Source organism: Salmo trutta, chromosome 3 (genome assembly GCF_901001165.1).
Source record: "Salmo trutta chromosome 3, fSalTru1.1, whole genome shotgun sequence".
Classification (NCBI taxonomy): domain Eukaryota; kingdom Metazoa; phylum Chordata; class Actinopteri; order Salmoniformes; family Salmonidae; genus Salmo; species Salmo trutta.
The window spans coordinates 56197398-56220830 of NC_042959.1; the positions used below are offsets into that span (position 1 = coordinate 56197398).

The 23433-nt window shown below is 41.3% G+C and overlaps 1 protein-coding gene across 2 annotated transcripts in view; it reads right to left on the minus strand.

Moving 5' to 3' along the window:
- Window positions 1–23216, minus strand: part of LOC115179822 (atrial natriuretic peptide receptor 1) — a 63073-nt gene extending 39857 nt beyond the window's left edge. Inside the window, exons 1-4 of one of the 2 annotated variants that reach the window (XM_029741646.1) lie at window positions 22192–23216; window positions 20459–21233; window positions 3736–3923; window positions 2689–2802 (exon numbers count right to left, since the gene is read on the minus strand). In XM_029741646.1, coding sequence (XP_029597506.1) covers window positions 2689–2802; window positions 3736–3923; window positions 20459–21224 — 1068 coding nt within the window. In that variant the 5' untranslated portion in view covers window positions 21225–21233; window positions 22192–23216. Of the gene's footprint in view, window positions 1–2688; window positions 2803–3735; window positions 3924–20458; window positions 21274–22191 lie in introns of both variants that reach the window. The other variant, XM_029741637.1, reaches the window with a different exon arrangement.
- Between the last annotated feature and the right edge of the window lie 217 nt (window positions 23217–23433).

Genomic DNA, 23433 nt, shown 5'->3' on the forward strand with positions numbered 1-23433 from the left:
ATCATGAGGTAGGAAAATGATGTGGATATATTGAAGCAACATCTCAAGACATCAGTCAGGAAGTTAAAGCTTGGTCGCAAATGGGTCTTCCAAATGGATAACGACCGCAAGCATACTTCCAAAGTTGTGGCAAAATGGCTTAAGGACAACAAAGTCAAGGTATTGGAGTGGCCATCACAAAGCCCTAACCTCAATCCTATAGAACATTTGTGAGCAGAACTGAAAAAGCGTGTGCGAGCAAGGAGGCCTACAAACTTGACTCAGTTACACCAGCTCTGTCAGGACTAATGGGCTAAAATTCACCCAACTTATTGTGGGAAGTTTATGGAAGGCTACCCGAAATGTTTGACCCGAGTTAAACAATTTAAAGGCAATGCTACCAAATACTAATTGAATGTATGTAAACTTCTGACCCACTGGGAATGTGATGAAAGAAATAAAAGCTGAAATAAATCATTCTCTCTACTATTATTCGGACATTTCACATTTTTTAAATAAAGTGGTGATCCTAACTAATGTCAGGAATTGTGAAAAACTGAGTTTAAATGTATTTGGCTAAGGTGTATGTAAACTTCCGACTTCAACTGTATATTTGTGCCACTGCCATGAAGAGCAGAACTTCTTCTGCTAACTACTTGTCTCTTCTACAAGCTTCTCTACAGTGTTTGATATATTTCAAGTTAATACCACTTTCTATTTCTTCCAACGATAAATATTTCCTATCATCTCCGTACCTATTTCTACCCCTTTATTAATTTCACAATTCTGCCTGAGAAACAATTTCCTCTTCTATCTCATCATCTCTTCAAACAATGGCGCCAAACCAAAAGAACTGTCCACGTCAATCACAAAATGGAATATGAGGACAATAACCCACTCAGACAATTCACTCAGTTCAGTTGCATTAATTGGAAATGTACAGACACAATGTCCAGACAGGGTGAATGAGGACCAGGTAGACCAGGGCAGCGCTCTCATGCTCTGTGCCTCTCTCTCATCCTCCAGAGTCAGACCTGTCTTTTTATCACATTGACTGCACTTAGCTGTCTGCTACAAGTGATTCATCGGCTTGTGAGGGGTGCCAGACAGCCCTGTCTGAAACCAGGACCAATGCCGAGCCTTCCTTCATCCCGGGGATGGAATAGAAGCCCTGACGTACAATTCTGGATTTGTGTGTGTCGAACGGGGAGGGCAGTTAGATGACGTGGCCTGTCAAGCTCTTTGTTTTATTTTGCTTCCTAAGTTGTCACTGACGCGAAAGCCCACACATGCATGCAAGGACACACACCTCCATCCGGAGTCAGAGACGAAAGTTGGACTTGAATGGAGTCAATCTGCCATATTGAGGATAGGTGGATGTATCGTGCCAATCTGTGTGTGTGTGTGTGTGTGTGTGTGTGTGTGTGTGTGTGTGTGTGTGTGTGTGTGTGTGTGTGTGTGTGTGTGTGTGTGTGCATACGTGTGTCTCTCTCATCTCCTAAACAAGACACCAGTGATTCAGCTGTAGAAGTGTGTAGAATATCGTCATTGTGCACCTTTGTAGGGAACATAATAAGAAGATAAGCTCCACTAACTAAATCAGCTTTTTCTTCAAAAATAAATTGAATCAATTGTCCAAGTATTGCACGCAAGCCAATTACGTATAAGCCTACTTATTGCAGCCTCTCCATCTTCACTTTCTACGCACAAACACACTCTCAGATGTGCAAACCCCAAAAAACTAGTACTATTGCTAAATAAACTAGTACTGCTGCTAAATAAATGAGTACTTCTGCTAAATGAACTAGTACTACTGATAGTTCTTTGTATGTGTTGCTTGCCTGTCAGATGTGGCTCAATCAAATGTTTCATAATGAGATGTTCTCTAAAATATGATAGCCCTACACTGAGTGTAGAAAACATTAGGAACACCTTCCTAATATTGAGTTGCACCACCTTTTGCCCTCAGAACAGCATCAATGTGTGGCATGAACTCTACAAGGTGTCGAAAGCGTTCCACAGGGGTGCTGGCCCATGTTGACTCCAATGCTCCCCACAGTTGTGTCAAGTTGGCTGGATGTCCTTTGGGTGGTGAACCTTTCTTGATACACACGGGAAACTGTTGAATGTGAAAAACCCAGCAACGTTGCAGTTCTTGACACACTCAAACCGGTGCGCATGGCACCAAATACCATACCCCATTCAAAGGCACTTAAATATTTTGTCTTGCCCATTCATCCTCTGAATGGCACACATACACAATACATGTCTCAAGGCTTAAGAATCCTTCTTTAAACTGTCTCCTCCCCTTCATCTACAGTGATTGAAGTGAATTTAACAAGCGACATCAATAAGGGATCATAGCTTTTACCTAGATTCACCAGGTAAGCCTATGTCAAGTTCATAATGTTTTGTACTCTCAGTGTACAGATTATTATACAGAGCTTTATTCTGTGTAGTAGTCTTCATGCCTTAGCATAATTAGCACCCTTCATATTGCCTCAAGTCTGTGCCACATTGAGATCAAGTCCTGTCTGCTTTTATAAATACTCCTTTTGATCTCAATTCTCTCTCCTCTCTCTCTCTCTAAGAGAGCCCCACCACCCCACACACGTCCCACACACACACACACACACACACACACACACACACACACACACACACACACACACACACACACACACACACACACACAGTGCAGCCCCTTACCAGTGAGTCCTCCACCGTAAAGTTGAACATTCTCTTGGCATCTGTCTTCAGGTCCCTCACAAAATCTTTATATTCAGGGTTCTGTGGTTCTCTATAGGTCAGGATTTTCACACTCTGAGACAGACACAAAGAAAAAAAACGATTGTGATTCATAAGACAAAGGTTTCACTGAATTATACAGAATCATACCACATGATGATTTATGCTAATGAATGAATGACCCACAGGTGTGAGAAACACCACTTCTGTGGTAGAAATTAACAGTATGTTCCTCTTTCCCAGGCCTGTCCCTTTTATAAACAGGCAACTGTTATTAGAGCCTAGTTGCTCTATTATATGTTGTCAATACGACCAGTCATCCAGAACACATCCTCCAAAACACCCAATAACTTTCATCAAATCATCTCATCTCCTCCCTCCCATTCCTACAGTCTGTGTAGATACAGGCCCAACCTCATTCAAGCAGAAAACTAAGGTCTGAGAAGGATAACTTGTAAAAACACAGCAGTGAGAGAAGTGTTCATACGTATGGGTTATGGCATTGGTTCCCAGACCATTAGAACCCACTTAAAATCCGTATCAACCTAAGAAATATGACCACGACCCACCAGTAGGGCCGTATGTTGTGCACTACTGATGTACAGAACATGCATCAGTTACATTTTCAAACCTCTGGCCCATTTGTTTTGCTCTTTCAGGCTTTGTGAGATAAGACTGATATCAACACACTGACGGGATGTCACAAAACATATAGTTATGTTGCCTCTCTCCCCCTCGCTGGAGAGTCTGTAACTCACTAGGGAATTGAGAAGAAAATTAAAGTACTTCACAGTGAGAGAATGGAAAATTAACAAGATTAGATTTATTATCTCATCTGCCTGGCAGCACACTTAACACCAATGACAGCCATGGGAAAACATAGGGATATCAAAATATGATTGCTTCAGGGCCTGCTGTGTAAGTCAGCGTAGAATACAGCACATAACTGTTTCCAAGGTAATGATGGGAATGAGATGAGGAATGAAATGCCTCTGATCCAAGGCTTACCTTGAAGGCCTCCTTGGCGACAAGGTCGTCTTGGTCCCCTCTGGCCCAGGGTTGAGCATTCTGGGAGTCCAGGCTGCGTCCAAACATGTCAATGTAGAAGAAAACAAACTCCTCCTGAGGAAGGCCTGCCCGCCGGAAGTGAACCATCAGCTGCCTGAACGTGTCCGGAGAGCAACACACAAACACCACTACGGGGGCAGAGAGAGAGAGGGTTAAAAAAGGGGTATAAAAAGAAGAGGGTAAAGACAATGGGAGTGTAATGATAATTATTGCACATATGGTTAAATATAGTTTTTTCGAGCAAAATACACAACAACCAAGGTCCCGACTTTAAATTATATACCTGTCTAATACATGTAGGAATAAGAACAATATTGTAAATTAATGAGCAATTCAACCAATTCTGAAGCAAAAGCAAGTAAGGTAATATGTCAATTTTCTTTCAAGTGTATTCAACAAGCATCTTAAAAACCATCCTTTAAACAGAGCATATAGATGTAGGATCTTAACTTGATCACTCTTTTGTTGATGAGAATTTTCCTGCACAGCAGAAAACTTATAGTGTATTCAAGGTTTAAAAAGGCTTCTAAAGTCTGTAATTTTCACTTCAAAATTTCAGAGTTGATTTGCCCTAAAATAAAATGTATCAAACCCTACAAAAAAATCCATTAATTATAATACACATAATAATTCACATTTCCTGTTGCTGCAGTGTTATTCTCCTGCTGCAGTGTCATTTTCCTGCTGTAGCAAACAAATTAAGATCCTACATCTGTAACAATGTGACAGGTCTTCAATGTAGTAAATAAATAGATCAGGTTAAGAATCTCCTAATTGTATTTGAAATGCTTTATTAGCCTAGTCACTCTGGTTAGTCTAGTCACACTTATCATCATACAGATGTAGGATTTTAGCTAATTTTAGCCAGTCTCCTACAGCAGGAAAATAATCCGGCAGCAACAGGAAATGTTAATTATTATGTGGATAATAATTAATGGACATTTCTGTAGTCGTTGATACATTTTTCGTAAGGGAAAATCAAGTCTGAAATTTGGAAGTGGAAATTACAAACTTTAGAAGCCTTTTTAATGCTCAAATACACTACAAGTTTAACATTTCCTGCAACAGGGTGATCAAATTAAGATCTTACATCTGTACGATGAGAAATGACACACTAAATGCTTCAAACATCTGAATAAATGTTTTATAAGTGAATTTTAAACCAGCAAACATTGCAATCCTTGGAACCAGGAGTTGTGCACCGCTTAGTCCAAGGGCTTATTGTGTCAACCACCCATTTACAATGCATAAGTGATCAATATCCTAATCGGATTGACCCTACTACACCTTGGTGACTCAGTATACCAACCCAGTACAATGAGAGCATAGACGACCATCTATTTATTTTCCTTACACAACAACCACTGGCCACATGACTAGGGTTGCAAAGGGTCAGAATCTTTCCGGAAGTTTTCCGGACATTTTCCATGAGAATTTTGGGATTTTTGCTTAAACTCGTCAAAAAAGTTGGCTTATAACAGTGAATCTTTTTTGTGGGATACACATAAGGCAATTCTAGGTCTTGTGGCATATTTTGGTTAAACTATACCCAATTCAATAGAATTTCAACCCTCTGCATGCACAGTGCATTCTTCCATCACATGTGCAGTGCACTCTTCCATCACATGAACAGCTGATTCTCAAGATCTTGCACACTAATGAGATGCTATTGAGCCCACACCACACCACTCCACTGTCTGAGCCAAGGACAACATGCTTTCTGGTAAGTTTTGATTACAATACTGGGAGGGGTGAATATATTTTATATGACATACATGATTTTTTGTTAACTAGTAAATAGCCTACAGCAAAGTGTGTTTAAATCATTTCAAACTTGTTAACAATTTCTGCTAGTTAGTTTTTGCTACCATGTGGGTTTTAGCTTGCTTGAGCCTGCTAACTGAAGAGTGTTAATTCACCTGTTTCCATACATGTTTCATTTTAAAACATTTATCTTACAAAGGAGTTGTTTTAATCTAAATGCTTAACTATTTATCTGTACATGGAATTGTATGTTTGTTTTTTTTAATTCTAATCTTTACAAGAAAATGCCACAGGCACTATCTGATGTATGGAGACATTTCACTGCAGCTAATGTAGAAGGAAAAGCTGTGTACACTTGCACATACTGTGCCAAATCATATGTGAAGAATGCAACAAAGATGCAGAATCATCTGGTCAAGTGCATAACGTTTCCTCAGCGCTCACAACAAGCAACCTCTGACAAAAGTCCCTCTACTTCTATTTGAGGTGAAAATGATGAATCAGACACCTTATCGATAGCAACAGCTCATGGTCCTCCTGGAATCAGAAGTTTGTTTGACTCAATTGAGGAACTTAGAGAAATGCTGATGAATGTCTTGCTCGAGCTGTGTATGCAACTGGTTCACCTCTGATGCTCACAGGCAATGTGTATTGGAAGAGATTTCTGAATGTTCTTCGCCCAGCATACACCCCTCCACCCAAACATGCTTTATCTACTAATTTGCTGGATGCCGAGTTCAACAGAGTTCAAGTGAAAGTCAAGCAAATCATAGACAAATCAGACTGTATTGCAATCATCTCTGATGGGTGGTCGAATGTTCGTGGGCAAGGAATAATTAACTACATAATCTCCACCCCTCAACCAGTATTCTACAAGAGCACAGACACAAGGGACAACAGACACACCGGTCTCTACATTGCAGATGAGCTGAAGGCAGTCATCAATGACCTTGGACCACAGAAGGTATTTTCACTGGTGACAAACAATGCTGCGAACATGAAGGCTGCTTGGTCTAAAGTGGAGGAGTCCTACCCTCACATTACACCCATTGGCTGTGCTGCTCATGCATTGAATCTGCTCCTCAAGGACACCATGGTACTGAAAACAATGGATACACTCTACAAGAGAGCCAAGGAAATGGTTAGGTATGTGAAGGGTCATCAAGTTATAGCAGCAATCTACCTCACCAAGCAAAGTGAAAAGAATAAGAGCACCACATTGAAGCTGCCCCGCAACACCCATTGGGGTGGTGTTGTCATCATGTTTGACAGTCTCCTGGAGGGGAAGGAGTCTCTCCAAGAAATGGCCAAATCACAGTCTGCCAGTATGGACAGCCCCATCAAGAGGATCCTCCTGGATGATGTATTTTGGGAGAGAGTGGTAAGCAGCCTGAAACTCCTGAAACCTATAGCAGTAGCCATTGCACGGATTGAGGGAGACAACACCATCCTGTCTGATGTTCAGACTCTGCTTGCAGATGTAAGAGAAGAAATTCGTACTGCCCTGCCCACTTCACTGTTGCTCCAAGCAGAGGAAACTGCAGTTCTGAAATACATCAAAAAGCGTGAAGACTTCTGCCTGAAGCCCATACACGCCGCAGCATACATGTTGGACCCCAGTATGCTGGCAAGAACATGGTGTCATCAATACCGTGTCTCGCTACCTTGGCATGGATGAGGGCAAGGTTCTTGGCAGTCTGGCGAAGTAGACTTCCAAGCAAGGGCTTTGGGATGGAGATGCAATATGGCAGTAGTGCCAACATATCTCAACAGCCACCTGGTGGAAGGGACTTCATGGATCTGAGGATCTTTCCCCTGTTGCTTCCATCATCCTCCAAATCACACTAACATCAGCCACCTCAGAGCCCAACTGGTCCTTGTTTGGGAACACACACACCAAAGTACGCAACAGGCTGACCAATACAAGGGTTGAAAAATCGGTGGCCATCCGGGCAAGTTTGAGGCTTTTTGAGCCATCCTCAACAAGGTTGGAAAGTGACAGTGAAGATGAGGCCTCAGAGTCCTATGTTCAAGAGGTGGATATTAAGGAGGTCCAGGGAGAAGACTTGGAAGCCTGAGAGGAAGACAGCCAAAGCTTTAGCTTCTAGACTATCATTTTACAGATGCATCTCCCAAACGTTTTTGGGAGATGCGATGGCTCATTGGGGATCATTCAATATTCCCTTTTGTTGTTCAGTGAAATCATCCCATGTGAAGAGTCAACTCATTTAAATTAAGTTGAATTCGTAACTAAATAGTTTTTTTTATTTCTATTGGAAGGATTTAATCATTTGCAATTATGTCTACTTATGATAAGGTAAAAGGTTTATGTTTCTTTCTCCATATATGGTAAATATATCCAATGCAAAAAACATCTACATTTAAATGGTATTAATATTAATTTGCATATATTTCCGTTAATTCCCATATATTCCCGTTAATTCCAACGGAAAGTTTCCACCTCTGAAATTTCCCCAAAATGTGCAACAGTACACATGACGTCTAGACAAACAGACAAACAAACAGACAAACAGACAAACCAACACCTAATAGGCACTTCAAATCATACTTTCTTCAAAGACGCACCCACTTCATGCTTGTAAAGTCCATCAAGTAAAGCATCATAAAAAAAAACTTTTGGTTTATGTACCATGGAAGTCATATTATACCAATAATAATGAGTCCCCAGGCCTTTACTGCGGTGTGGAGATACAGAACCATCAGAAAGTATTCACACCCCTTTACTTTATCCAAATTCTGTTGTGTTACAGCCTGAATTTAACATTTATTAAATTTTGATTTTGTGTCACTGATCTACATAATGTCAAAGTAGAATTTTGTTTGTAAAAAACAAATGTCTTGAGTCAATAAGTATGGCAAGCCTAAATAAGGTCAGGTGTCAAAATAACAAACCGCATAATAAGTTGCATGAACTCTGTTCAATAGTGGTTAACACGATTTAACTACCCCATCTCTATACCCCACACATACAGATAATTGTACGGTCCTTCAATCGAGTAATGAATTTCAAGCAGAGATTAAACCACAAAGACCAGGGAGGTTTTTCAATGCCTCGCAAAGAAGGGCACCGATTGGTAGAAGAAAAAAACAGACGCTGAACATCCCTTTGAGCATGGTTAAGTTATTATTTAGGCTTTGAATGGTGTATCAATACACCCAGTCATTACAAAGATACAGGCGTCCTTCCTAACTCAGAGGACGAAAACCTATTCATATTTTCAAGCATGTTATGGGTATGCTTGTCATCGGCAAGGACTAGGGAGTATTTTTAAGGATAAAAAGAAACGGAATACAGCTATAAGCACAGGTAAAATCCTAGAGGAAAACTGGTTCAGGATGCTTACCAACAGACACTGGGAGACAAATTCACCTTTCAGCAGGACAAAAACCTAAAACACAAGGCCAAATCTACACTGGAGTTGCTTACCAAGGTGACATTGAATGTTCCTGAGTGGCCTAGTTACAGATTTGACTTAAATTGTCTGGAAAATCTATGGCAAGAAAATGGCTGTCTAGCAAAGATCACAATCAACTTGACAGAGCTTGAAAAAAAATTCAAGAAAAATCCAGGTATGCAAAGCTCTTAGAGACTTACCCAAAAAGACTTCAACAAAGTATTGACTCAGGGGTGTCAATACTTACAATACCAGTCCAAAGTTTGGGCACACCTACTCATTCAAGGGTTTTCTATATTTTTACTATTTTCTACATCGTATAATAATAATGAAGACATCAAAACTATGAAATAACACATGCAATCATGTAGTAACCAAAAAAGGGTTAAACAAATATTTATATTTGAGATTCTTCAAAGTAGCCATCCTTTGCCTTGATGACAGCTTTGCACACTCTTGGCATTCTCTGAACCAGTTTCACCTGGAATGCTTTTCCAACAGTCTTGAAGGAGTTCCCACATATGCTGAGCACTTGTTGGCTGCTTTTCCTTCACTCTGCAACTCATCCCAAACCATCTCAATTGGGTTGAGGTCGGGTGATTGTAGAGGCCAGGTCATCTGATGCAGCACTCCATCACTCTCCTTCTTGGTCAAATAGCCCTTACACAGCCTGGAGATGTGTTGGGTCATTGTACTGTTGAAAAAGAAATGATAGTCCCACTAAGAGCAAACCTGATGGGATGGTGTATCGCTGCAGAATGCTGTGGTAAACATGCTGATTAAGTGTGCCTTGAATACTAAATAAATCACAGACAGTGTCACCAGCAAAGCACCCCCACACCATCACACCTCCTCCTCCATGCTTCACGGTGGGAACCACACATGCAGAGATAATCCGTTCACCTACTCTGCGTCTCACAAAGTGGCGGTTGGAACGAAAAATCTCAAATTTCCACTCATCAGACCAAAGGACAGATTTCGCCCAAGCAAGTCTCTTCTTATCATTGGTGTCCTTTAGTAGTGGTTTCTTTGCAGCAATTTGACCATGAAGGCCTGATTCACGCAGTCTTCTCTGAACAGTTGATGCTTCTACACCTGCATTGCTTGCTGTTTGGGGTTTTAGGCTGGGTTTCTGTACAGCACATTGAGATATCAGCTGATGTAAGAAGGGCTATATAAATACATTTGATTTGATGTTGAGATGTGTCTGTTACTTGAACTTTGTTAAGCATTTATTTGGGCTGCAATATCTGAGGTGCAGTTAACTCTAATGAACTTATCCTCTGCAGCAGAGGTAACTCTGGGTCTTCTTTTCCTGTGGCAGTCCTCATGAGAGCCAGTTTTATCATAGCGCTTGATGGTTTTTGCGACTGCATTTGAAGAAACTTTCAAAGCTCTTGACATTTTCTGGATTGACTGACCTTCATGTCTTAAAGTAATGATGGACTGTCGTTTCTCTTTGCCTATTTGAGCTGTTCTTGCCATAATATGGACTTAGTCTTTTACCAAATAGGGCTATCTTCTGTATACCACCCCAATCTTGTCACAACACAACTGATTGGCTCAAACACATTAAGGAAAGAAATTCCACAAATTAACTTTTACCAAGGCACATCTGTTAATGTAAATGTATTCCAGGTGACTACCTCATGAAGCTGGTTGAGAGAATTCCAAGAGTGTGCAAAGCTGTCATCAAGGCAAAGGGTGGCTACTTTGAAGAATCTTTGAAGAAATAAATATTTTTGTTTTTACTTTTTTGGTTACTAAACGTGTTATTTTATAGTTTTGATGTCTTTACTATTATTATACAATGTAGAAAATAGTATAAAGAAAGAAAACCCCTTGAATGAGTAGGTGTGTCCAAAATTTTGACAGATATTATATGTAAATTAGATATTTTTGTATTTAATCTTCAATAAGTTTGCTTAGATTTCAAAAAATGTGTTCACTTTGTCATTATGGGGTATTGTGTGTAGATTGGTGAGAGAAAAAATATATTTAGCCATTATAAATTCAGGCTTTAACACAACAAAATGTGGAATAAATCAAGGTGTATGAATACTTTCTGAAGGTACTGTAAATAGGGCTATTGAGAGAAAGGAGGGGGGACACTCAATGTTAGCCCGCAGGCTAATTGTGCTGGGGTATAGTAGTGTCTGTGGCGGTGTGTCAGAGACAGTGATCTGAAACAGGGCTCTATTAGCTCTATGATCAGCTCTGCTCCCAGCCAGAGGCTAACTACCTCGGTCAGACCCTTCATTAGCCTGGGTAATTACTGCAGGCTGCCAAGTACCTGGCACTGCCACGGCAGCACACGTTAAGTGTTTGTGGATGTCAAACCGTGTTCAGCATTCTCTGTGCGCCATTGTGTTAGTTTTGCCTGGTCCAAAAACAACCTTTAAGCCCTATACCCCATAAGCAGGTTGTGCTGCTGTGATCCTGTGTGGCCTGTTCTAGTACAGGTAGGTCTAGGCTGATCTAGTCTAGTCTATTCTAAAGTGTCAATGTCATAGTGTATTGTGTTCTGGGCTGGTCTAGTCTGATGGGTTATTGTGTTATGGTCTATTTAGGGTCTTATCTAGTTTATTGTGGTCTGGTCTGGCACCATGTGGCGTGGAAGAGTGGCACAGGAAGTCTCCAGGGACGTGATGGCATTCCAGTAGCACGCACTTCCTGTCCTGGCGGCTCTATTGTTTCGGGGTTTAATGGCCCTGGTCAGGAAGTGAGCAGTGGAACCAAACCAACAAACCTAAGGAGACTAAAAGGGATCTTCCGGGTCGCCCTGGGGTCAGGAGACATACCTTTCATGCCTGATAAGTGCACAGTCACACACACTTCCACTATCATCTTCAGGCGGTCTGACACTTCCTTTGAACTTCCAACCTCAGAAGAGCTGATGATGTAGTGGTTTCACTGTGGACAGCCCAGCTGATACCATGACGACTGGGTGAGAGAGCAAGAGTGAGGCGGAGATAGCAAATAGAATGTCTGTCACACGTCACCACACCATACTGTCTGATTTTCTTACCTTCACACAAGGTTAGAAACATTGCTGTAGAAGGAGAGGGAGGGTGATGCAAGGAAGGAATTAAAACATTTCTTACTTTTTCTATTTCCTTCTCTCCCTCCACCTTCATTTATTTTTCTTAACTTAATTCAGAGTCCACAACCGCAGAGTAGCGACAGGCTGATGGACCATTATTTTTTATTTACAAACTTTTAAAAATGTTTTATTGACTAAATTAATTGGCTGTTATCGAGTCACGTATGTATGTTCGCCACATTGAATTTTGTAGCCCTCTTTACTCTGTCTCTACAAACACCACACAACTTCTTCCTTTCCTTTAAATTGGTGAGTGATAACATAATCAATCCCTCTGTGTCAGTGTAATCTCCCAAAACATTCCAGAGAAACAAAGACACTTGATTAAGTCTTTGAATTACTTCCTCCTGAACACACAGACAATTCCTCAGTCAAGTGACAGAGACAGCAGACTTCCATGGTTCTTGATTAAACATTACATTATCTAGTTGCATTACAATTACAAATTGCGATATGCAGACAGTGGAAGTGAATCCCAATTAATATTGTTATGCGGGATATTACTTAGAAACATTGCTGCTAGGCATACCTATTGGGATCTTTGGATGAAAGCAAGAAGACTAGTGTATGGGGACCTGAAGCTGGCAAATTAAATGAGAATGATGTAACAGTATGTCACTGCGTACTTCACTCCAAACGACCCCTCTATGTGTCCATGCAGTCACCATCTCACTGGGAAAAAAATGGTTGAAACAACGTTGTTTTCATGTCATTTCAACAAACAACTTAAAAGTATTTTGGGAATGTTTGTCTTTTTTTCACCCAATTTTTCACCCAAATCCAATGACATGGTTCAAATTTTGGTTCATTTCTCGTTAGTTGACAATCCAATCAAATGTAAATCAAAATACTTTGAACAACATTTGTGCCCAGTGGGATATCTATAAGTGAACACTATTGAGATACTAAACTTCTCTTAGACTGTCGCTACTATCAACCCATTCATACTGAATTTCTGTTTTGCTTCATTTGCCATCATATCCACAGCACACAAAACAAACCCAATAGGGCCTTATTGAAAGGTGGGATGAGATCAGCAAAAGCCTCTTGTATCGCAGCTTAGGCCTGCAGTGATCTGACCAGAAATATGGTATTGTTTATCTGATGACTCAAAAGACAATTTCACAAGCTTTAGATGGATATATACTGATACAAACGCGCAACACAAACAGGTTGGGAAGCCTTGGAAAACACCCCAGGGAGAAAAGATATGGTCGATTCAACGGTGGAACTGACTTTCAGATCAAAGATGAGATCGTACAAGAGGCCACACCAGAGGTTTGAATAAAAGATACTCGAAACATTGAGTCCCACAGACTTTTGTTTTTATAATGATTTTGCTCATTTCTGTCTGTGGGGGAACATTTCCTCAGTTCACTATTTTCATGAATTGTGAATGCTGAAAATTGTGGAAAACAGTCTTAACAGGGTCAGCTTTCAAAATGTAAAATGCTCTTATTGAGAGATACAAGAGTATTTTGAATTTAGTCCTGTGCTATCTCTCTCTAAGAACAAATGTTGAAGGTTGTGTTATTTTTTATGACACATCAGGTTCTGACATCATGATTTTCCTCAGCAGGAGATGCACTCAGAGAGACTGTGTGTATGTGTGTGTATCAGTGTGTGTATCAGTGTGTGTATCAGTGTGTGTGTGTGGTGTGTGTGTGTGTGTGTGTGTGTGTGTGTGTGTGTGTGTGTGTGTGTGTGTGTGTGTGTGTGTGTGTGTGTGTGTGTGTGTGTGTGTGTGTGTGTGTGTGTGTGTGTGTGTGTGTGTGTCAGTGTGTGTTCATGCTAGATGCCCTGGAAGCTAATTGTCCCCACACGTGGTAGAGAAGTCTGTGGATTTGTCCCCAGTATGGAATTACCAGCCATGACTAAACTATAATTCAGTGTCTAGTTTAGAGCTGTGCTCTCTTATCTAAACACTTAGAAAAAAGGGTTCCAAAGGGGTTATTTGGCTGTCCCTGTAGAATAACCTTTTCTTGGTTCCATAAAGAAACCTTTCTGGTTTCAAAAAAATTCTACCTGGAACCAAAAGGGTTCTTCAAAGGGTTATTCTATGGGGACAACAGAAGAACCCTTTTAGGTTCTAGATAGCACCTTTTTTTCTAAGAGTGAATATCCAACATCATACAGAAAACATCCAATTATACAATGTCTAACTATAAAAAGCTTTGTTAGATGTTAAACTGGGATAGGAGTGTGTTCAAAGCTGAACCATTACGGCAGAAGCGGCCTCCGTCCCTCCCAGGACTCCAGACTCCACCTGTGATGAACAGCAGGCCTAAACTCACCAAGATAACTAAATGTGTGTGTTGACTCATCTGTGTGTATTCATGCAAACCAACAAATCTAAAACCAACCACAACCATCACCACTACCATCTCCCCCAGGCTCTAAGGCAAACTATAGGCCTACATGTCTGGCTCCCCTCCTTCTCCTTGCCTCTCCAGGATTCCAGAACATACATTTTTAACTAAAGCCAGATGGACGGGGCCGACGGGGCTGAGAGGGGGGGGAAAGGGAAAGGCAAGGCCTTGTGGGTAATTAAGTTCAGCATGGCCCCCTTCTGCCTCGGCAACCATAGCAACAGGAGAAGGTGAGCTAGAAGAGATGGAAGCTCCAGGGTCTTGCGTCACCCCTTTTGGGAAGTCCAAGCTATGGGGTGAAGGAGTCATGTCGAGGCAAGGGTGATGTCAACAACCCCCTTAACACTGTGTTAACAAGCTCAACTGCCAAAACTCTCTCGCTCATCAACACTTTCTACAAAGATCTGCCACCATGAAAGTTAATTGAAAAATCACCCCCTCCCTTTCGCAGGTAGTGTGATGTTCTTGGAACTGTGTATAGACATTTCAAATCAAATCGAAATGTATTTGTCACGTGCGCTGAATACAACAGGTGTAGTAGACCTTACAGTGAAATGCTTACTTACAGGCTCTAACCAATAGTGCAAAAAAGGTATTAGGTGAACAATAGGTAGGTAAAGAAATAAAACAACAGTAAAAAGACAGGCTATATACAGTAGCGAGGCTATAGAAGTAGCGAGGCTACATACAGACACCGGTTAGTCAGGCTGATTGAGGTAGTATGTACATGTACATGTAGATATGGTTAAAGTGACTATGCATATATGATGAACAGAGAGTAGCAGTAGCGTAAAATACATTTCTTTATAGACAGGAAATCCCATTGGGATTAATTGAGTGCTCCTATCTCGTCAAGTAATTGGGTGCTGTATAATTCCTCAACTAATGATTAACAAGCCATGCGTTGCTTTCGGTTACGCAGTGCATAGTTTTTCTACTGGCATACTGTACTCTCACTAACCTATAGAAGTTATGTAATCCCTGGGCATGTGGGTGTGTGTAGTGAAAAGGAAAATAACTCAGCCTTTCTTTGATCGTCTTTCTTTGGAAGTGATTATCTTTACTGTATGGCTTTGACAGAAGATAGAGTTTCTCATCAATAAGATGAATGGGACTGATACTGAACCACCTGCGGAGCTACACCGTCCTTGATTAAAACAGCCTGTTCCAAAATATAACTGATTAGCATACCAAGGTGAGGGTGGGGTGAGGAGAGCAAAGAGAAGGGCAAGATGGAGGTGGGGCAGAGAGTGGGTGGCAAGGGGAGAGCTGTGTCCACATGGGTCCATCATTTAGTCATACATTTCACTTTTGCTCAAATATATTTGCTAATATCAAAGTCCAAATGAAAAGTCACTTTCACACTTTTTCTATGTCACCTCAGAAACTTTAAATTCAGGTCAGGACTGTGTTGATAAACACCCCATTCACATGATTCCATGGCTTGTGTAATTAAACAAGAACCAATCTGGTCTTTCATAATACCAGATATTGTGCAAAAAGGTTACGACATTGATAAATGTATTGTTGTGTTCTGTCCAACCATTTCAGCAAAGTAGATAAAAAATTCAGACTTTGCTAAATGTTTTTGGCTGTTGCTCTTTTTTAGCGTAGTCAATTGGGTTGGTTGATAAAGATGGCAGACACACACACAAACACACACACACACACACTGTGGGGAAGATTACTACTCCAGATGTTAAAAACAGCTAACCAAACAGAGCTGTCCTGAAATAAACTGTGCTCCTTCCACACACAGCATTCATTTATCGATTAGTCTATGCAGGCCAACCTCCTCAGAGGAGAACTACTCCTATTGGAGCCTATGTGAAATGGCGTTCAATTAGTGACGTCACACGCTCTGAAACTTTGAAGTAGTTGTTTCGCTTGCCCTGCAAGAGCCTACTGCTTTTGTGGAGCAATAGGTAACAATGCCTCCTGGGTGACAGTTGTCGATGTGTTCATAGGGTCCCTGGTTCGAGCCCAGGTTGGGGTAAGAAGAGGGACGGAAGCAACACTGTTACACTACCATCACAGAGACAGAGCTTTGTTACTCCCAGAAACACAATTTCTGACAGGAAAAAACATTAATAGGTTAATTTTAAGGAATTAACACCAAAATAATTGACAAGAAGTACAATCGACTGTGCAAATCCACTCATAAAATATGCATAACCAGTGGACTGGAGGAAATCCTTCACAATACTCAACTCTTCCTTTCTGTATAAGATTCTCTCATAAAAACATAATGATAAATTATTATATTTATGGTTATAATTATTGCATCTGATAAATACTGTGCTCATGAAAGGACTCTTGGGGGAAACATATGGCTGATTTTCTGTTGTTGTTGTTGTTGACAATTCAGCAAATGGCCCCTTATTAAATTTCACACACCATGTACACCCACCCAGTCCACTGGGCTTAACTCTTCTACAAGTTATATGATGAGTTACCAACGTTGAGTTATTTAAACCCCTAAACTTGATCAATATTCAATACACCGCAATCTCCATCCTGCTCCCTGCAGTGCAGCAGTGGTGGGTTGGTAAGGATCCTATTTTGAAAGGAGCTGGAACAGGGGGTCAAAGTGCTCAATCAGCTAAAGGGCATTTGTAGTGTTCCTATAAAATCTGTTTAATTTCTTGCCTAATTCTGTTTAGTTTTCCCAAATGTCTTTTTCTCAGTTTTGTTTTCCCTATTTTTAGGTCTTGCTCTCAAAATCAGTTTTTTTATTACACAAAAACAACAAAACTGGATGTTCTAAGTCAGGGATGGGCAACTTTGATAGGGGTGGGGGCCACAAAAATCTGAACTCATCATGGGGGCCGCAGGTTGCTCACGGTTCTGCACACCCACATCCATGCGTAACAAGCCATAGCTGTCAGATAAACTAATTTAGCAATCTAAAATCATTTTAGCTGACATGGGCTAATTGACTGACTACCAGTGACTGACAAAACAAGAGAAAAACGGCTGATCTGCAACCATATTTTGAAATTGCACATTGTATATTCTAGTATTATAACTCAAGTAAATTGAGACCTCGACTGAGTTCCAAAAAATATATACTTTTTTGAGGGGGAGTTGATTCGATCGCCTTCAAATGCGGCTGCCAGTTGCCCATCCCTGTTCTAAAACCACAACAATGCTTAAACCACATCAGGAGACAACTTTTGAGGTCTGTGGAAAATCTAAGACATTTTCATTTTTGGGTGTAGACACACACAAAGAGATATGAGACCACACTTTCAGTCTTTTTCTCCTGGATTATTGTTAAGGCCCCTGAAGCAACAATGAAACCAGTCCAAAACAATCCAAGCCATGTTATTTTTCAGTAAAAGGGGCGATTGAGCAAAGCAACAGTTGGTGAGACAATGAATGCACCCAAACAACAGACTGAGGTCCCTGCAGCACACAAACCGTCTCTGGCGTCATTTCCTCATCATAATGGTGTGGGTATTTATTTATTGGTCCCTGGGGATGGCGGCAGGGGGTGGTGAGGTGGGGGGACATATTGTGAAAGGCTTCCTCTCTCTTGATGAGTGCTGAGGAAAAGGTCACATTACTGCTGGTGAGTGTGACAGATGTGTGTCTATGTGTTATGGTGAGCTGGGGAGGTTGTTACATTATCTTTTCGCACCACACACACATTATTATAATTTTTTTGCACATTGAGCACTCCTGCCCCTCACTCTCTCCAACCATAGCGTGAGATGAGTGTTGGTGTTGTTGTGGTATTACTTGTTTCTGAGCTGTGAAAAGATTTTCCACACGCGGAGAAAAGCAATGCATGAAATCTGAATATAAAGCAGGTCTGTCTGATTCTCAAACCATCTGCTGTTCTGAAACAAACTCACAACAACATGTAAATCAGCTGCTGATTGTGTTCTCTGACAGAACAGAGTTACAATCAGGAAGTATTTTTGTACTCTCATATACTGTGTAGGCTAACCCAAATGTTCCACTTGCTACTTTATGACTTAGTCTTTTCTTCTTCGAGTCAGTCATATTTCCACTATAACTCTTCCATGGGTATTCTTCTAAATGGAGTTGTACAAATGGCTGTTTCAAGCATAGGAGATTTTCTGATAAATACCGTGGGAGTTTAGTTTATTTTGATTCCTAACTGGGCCATGGCGGAGGTTATATTCAGGAAACGGCCTTTTTACTCAGATATTAATTATATTTTACACCGGTCCCAATCTAATGAACCATTGCATCCCCTATGATGAATTTTTCCCAGGCAGGTGTATGAGCAATAAAAACATATGTCTACGAAGGTCTTTGGGTTAAACATTTCCTGACTGTTAATGCTAAACAGACACTTTAAAGTGGCAATCATTAGTTAAAACAATAAAGTCATCTCCGGTCCCTGTTTCGGTAAAAAGCTGAGGGATGGGGCTGGAGAAATGTAACCACTCTCAAATTCATAGACAGAGCTATGGATGCAAGGACTGACCATCCATGATATCAAAATAATAGATTTAACCATGTTTTGAGGCTATATAGTTTATATTTACTTTGCTTATAAATGAGGCATTTCTAAGTGATATTCTTCAAGAATCAATGAGTACATAGAATTAATTTATAAGTCCAAACATGGATGTAGCAACTGCAGATTGCCCCTTTAACCTAAATACATAAAACAACTCATAAGGTCTGCACACAGGTCAACTGCACTCCATCAAAATGCATGGCTTTTACAATCAGCTCTGGTCCCATGTCCTTTTTCAAATTAGTGTGGCCATTCTACCAGATCTCAGTCAGACAACCTTAACTAAAAGCCCTAATCAATCACACCCTGTTGACTGTGAATTGGAATAAGCCACAGACAACAGTCTTCTGGCGCTCCATAAGTACACATTTGGATCCATGTAACCAAAACAACAAAGTTCACAGTGTGAAAACAAAAAGAAACATGTTAAGTCACACATACTTTCTTGTTGAACAGAAATACTCATATTTAATATTTGTTCCAGGACATGGATTACCAGTTGTTTGAACAAATCCCTAATTTGACTAAGTCCATAATTTGCTCACCTCTGGTTAAATATGATGAACTGCAGACCAACAAAAAGAAAAGGGCCAGGGTAATTAGCCCAATGACGGAGTCTGTTTAGCAGGAAATACCTACAGATCTGATATGTTGACTGCAGCTCCCTTATGAGGTCGCAGGGCTCTTGACCTCTGTTAATAAATGTCTTCTCTGGAGACTGTGGGAACGGGAGAGGGAAGCTCATAGGGAACCAATCGAGAGGCTTATCTATCTATTTGTTGACTCACTTGACTTTGCAAAGAAAGTGATAGATTGGAGTAGCAATGAATTATATTTGCTTTGTACAGTACTCACTGTGCCCATTTCCTCAAAGGCAGCAGAAGGGTAAACTGAACCAAAATACAGTGTATTTTTTTTTTTATAAAAAAATAATATATATATATTTATATATATAATTTTTTAATCGATGGACAAAATTTGAGGGGGTCCATAAAACTGCTGTATCATCTAATGACGCCGATCGTATTATCTCTGTCTGTCCTGGGGACAGGCCATTTGCAGCAGTGAGTTGTCTGATCTGCACAGCATCGATTGAGCTCATAATTCTTGCTCAGGCTGCTGGCGCATCCATGCCCTGCAGCAACGATCAAAAGCTAATATCCACGCTTAACAAGCCATGCTGCTACGAATCATTCAGAGGGCAGGAGACAACAAATATCATAGGTAATAAGTGAGACACACATGCAATCGTAAATGTGAAAACAAGCACATACAGTTTAACTATTTTTGTACAGCTGTGTCAACAAATTCAAAGAAATCTATGTCATGAGGGCTTCGGCTGAATAAATAACATGCTCCAAGAAGGTTCTTTTTAGGCTGTTCTTAGGCTGACAAGCCTAACCATAATGAAATAAGTTCCACTGTGCCAACCCACTGAACATTAACGAATTTGCTCTCACAATATGTAGAATACAAAGCTGTGAATAAAGTGTAGTGAATATAGGGGACTCACCTCGGCCATCTTGCTTGATGTTGTGGAGCAGGTCAGAGTAGTTGACTGGTCCAGTGTTCTCCTCAAACACCAGGTCCACCGAGGTGATGTTGTTCAAGTGCAGCTCTGTGTAGAGGCCCTCCACAGCGAAGTAGCACGGCCGGTCATCCTTCTTGTTGTCACTGAACATGAGCAGCACCTGCTCCTTCCACTCAAAGTGCTTGCAGATATGGAGGCCGAACTTGCCCAGCTTTTTGTGCGTGGGGCCCGTGTTGGTGATGGACGGGTACATGTTGATGCCGTTGAAGCCAACGGCTGGGGCGCCCGCCGTTACCATGGGGATGTCCCAGTGGGTGGTGAAGAGGCCCACTGGGGAGGAGGTGTAGTCACAGCCCGGCCCAATGAAAGCCCAGGGGTCGTGGGCGAACTTGAGGTCAACAGCCATGAGTGGGGCGATGGACTCAGAGCAGATGCCTTCTTCGTTCTCGCTGTTCTCAAACACGTAACCCAGGTGGTGGCCACGGAGGAGCGCTGGGTCAGCGTTGATGATGTTGATGGCTCGGTCCAGAGCCGGACCCACACGGGGCCAGGCCCAGGGGTAGGCAGTGTTTCTCTGTGGTAGGATGATGGCCAGCGTGATGTTCCCGTGCTGCCGATGGTCCCGGTGCTCTCTGGGACGTCGGTGTGAATCACGGTGCCGGGAGGACTTGCCAGACTGGACCCACTGGAGACAGGCACCCAGCAGCAGAAGAAGAACCAGCAACAGTTTCACTCCCTCCATCCTCATCCTGCTAGGCTGCTGAATAATGTCCTTGTGAATTATTTATCCTGTCGAGCTAAAGAGGGGGACATAGGGAGATATTTGTACACACACACACACAAAAGGCTCAGTTTGGAGTCTCTTCATGTCTGTTCAACTCTGTTCAAAGAGCTGTTTTGCTTCGTCACAACTGAATTCCCTCAAACTATTTTTCTTCATGTCACGTTTGAGTGGCCTTTGCACTACCATGTTATAGAACATCTGTGAGAGGGTGACTCCCTTATACCAGACTGGAGTTATGTCAACATATGTGACAAAATACTTGTCACAGCTTCCTTTAGTAAGTTATAGTGAAGGTGAACTTTCTTAGACAATTACATGGTTGTTAATTGCCTCTATCAAACTGGTAGACCATTAAGCTTATACCTGACAGGATATGCATTGATTTAACTGTTAAACTGCACTCGTTGAGATTTGTTTAGCATCAAAGCCTGGTACACCACCAAATACCTAAACAATTTAGCAATAATCGAAGTTGCCTTGCATGCCATTTTCACATATATGTAGGCTAGATAGAACAGTGTTCAATCTGAGGGCAATTACTTTGATTCATTTGAAGCTATAGGCTACATCTTGTTTATAAAGTATTTTATCAAAAACAAAAACAATTGAGTAATAGGGCGCATAGGGTTATGATAAACTGATGTCTGAAATCAGATAAAGGCTTTTTCTAGTAGATAACACATATTTAAAACTTCTAAATGTATACATAACAAAACCTTAAAACGTTATAAGGACGGTATGCCTGGTTTTGTAAAGCTATTCGCCTTATATTAAGCCTAAATATTTGTTCTCACATCATAGCCTACACTCAAAAGTCATTTTGGAAAACGTGGTGCACTGTCTGGCTGTAGCCGATATAATTTAACATGGATTCAAATTTGTTGCAGCTACAAAAACATATTTGACATCTGCCTAAATACAATACAATTACCTTAAATTGAGTTTTCTCCCTCCATGTCAAACTGGTTTATGCCGACGTCTTGGCATGTGTGACTGTCAGTGACTGAGGTGAAATATCAGCTGGGAGGCTCGAGCTGTGTCTGGGCAGAGGTACTGATGGGCAAGCGAAACCCGCGAAAAGGCAACGCGTGGTTCGAAAACGGGGGATATCGACCAAAAAAACGTAAATAAAGTTGTTCCTTTTAGTTGCGCCCAAAGAAACCAGAAACAAATAAAATTGGAAAATCAACCGAAATCACAGTCAGTCATTTGAGAAGTACTAGCTCCCACCTTTTATTACCAAAGAAAACAGACTGGACAAAGTTGACGTTGGCTTTCCCGATTCAATTATTTTAGGCTAAGCCATGACAGTCCTCCAGCTGTGTCAGACAAAGTAGCCTATCTCTGCTGAAAATGTGCCTGTTGTTTCATAGTTGTAGCATGAGAAGGTTTACATTTTTGCCTGAATTTGAGAATAGTCCAGGGAAAGGCTAGCAAAGTACCAGCACTGCTCAGCACATTTAGCTCTGTTGCAGGTCCCCAACTCAGGGAAGCTGATTCTAGGCCTGCATGGGTCAGCTGTTGTGAACTCCAGGGTCAGGAAATCCCACCGCATCAGGTAGAGAAAACGAGATGACAAAAGTAGTGTGCCGTCACACACCAGGAAAGTCCTCTACAACCACAGGTCAAAGAAACACGCGTACACACACTTCCTCCCTTCGTCTGGTCTGAGGGTGTGTCCGGGTCCTCACACAGTTGTAGATCCCTGTGTTTGTGACCCCCTGTTGTTTGTGTGTGTATGTCTGGTTTCATGACAGTATTCCTTGTACTCTGTCTGTCTATTTCAGTGTTGCGCTGGATAGCCTGAGGCAGCCTTGGCCAGTCCGAGTAGAGACTGACTGCCTGACGCTGGAACAGTGTGTATGTGTTTGTATGAAAGTGTGTGTGTTCATCTCGTGGCGCCGTCTTACTCGGGCACAGGGGTAGGCTTTCGTTTCCACTGGAGCGGGAGGGAGGAGAGAGAGAATGCGAGAGAGGAGGAGTGGATCTATAATACACATTTTTCTTATCAAGCAATTAGCACAGTTGTACATCATTCTACCACAGAGGATCTGTATTTAAAAGCATGTCCAAAAATCTATGTTGAGAGAAATTGTACCAGTTGTTGAGCGCATGCATCTTTCTCATAAAATATCGGGGGTTGAACATGTATATCAGGTTACACACACACGTT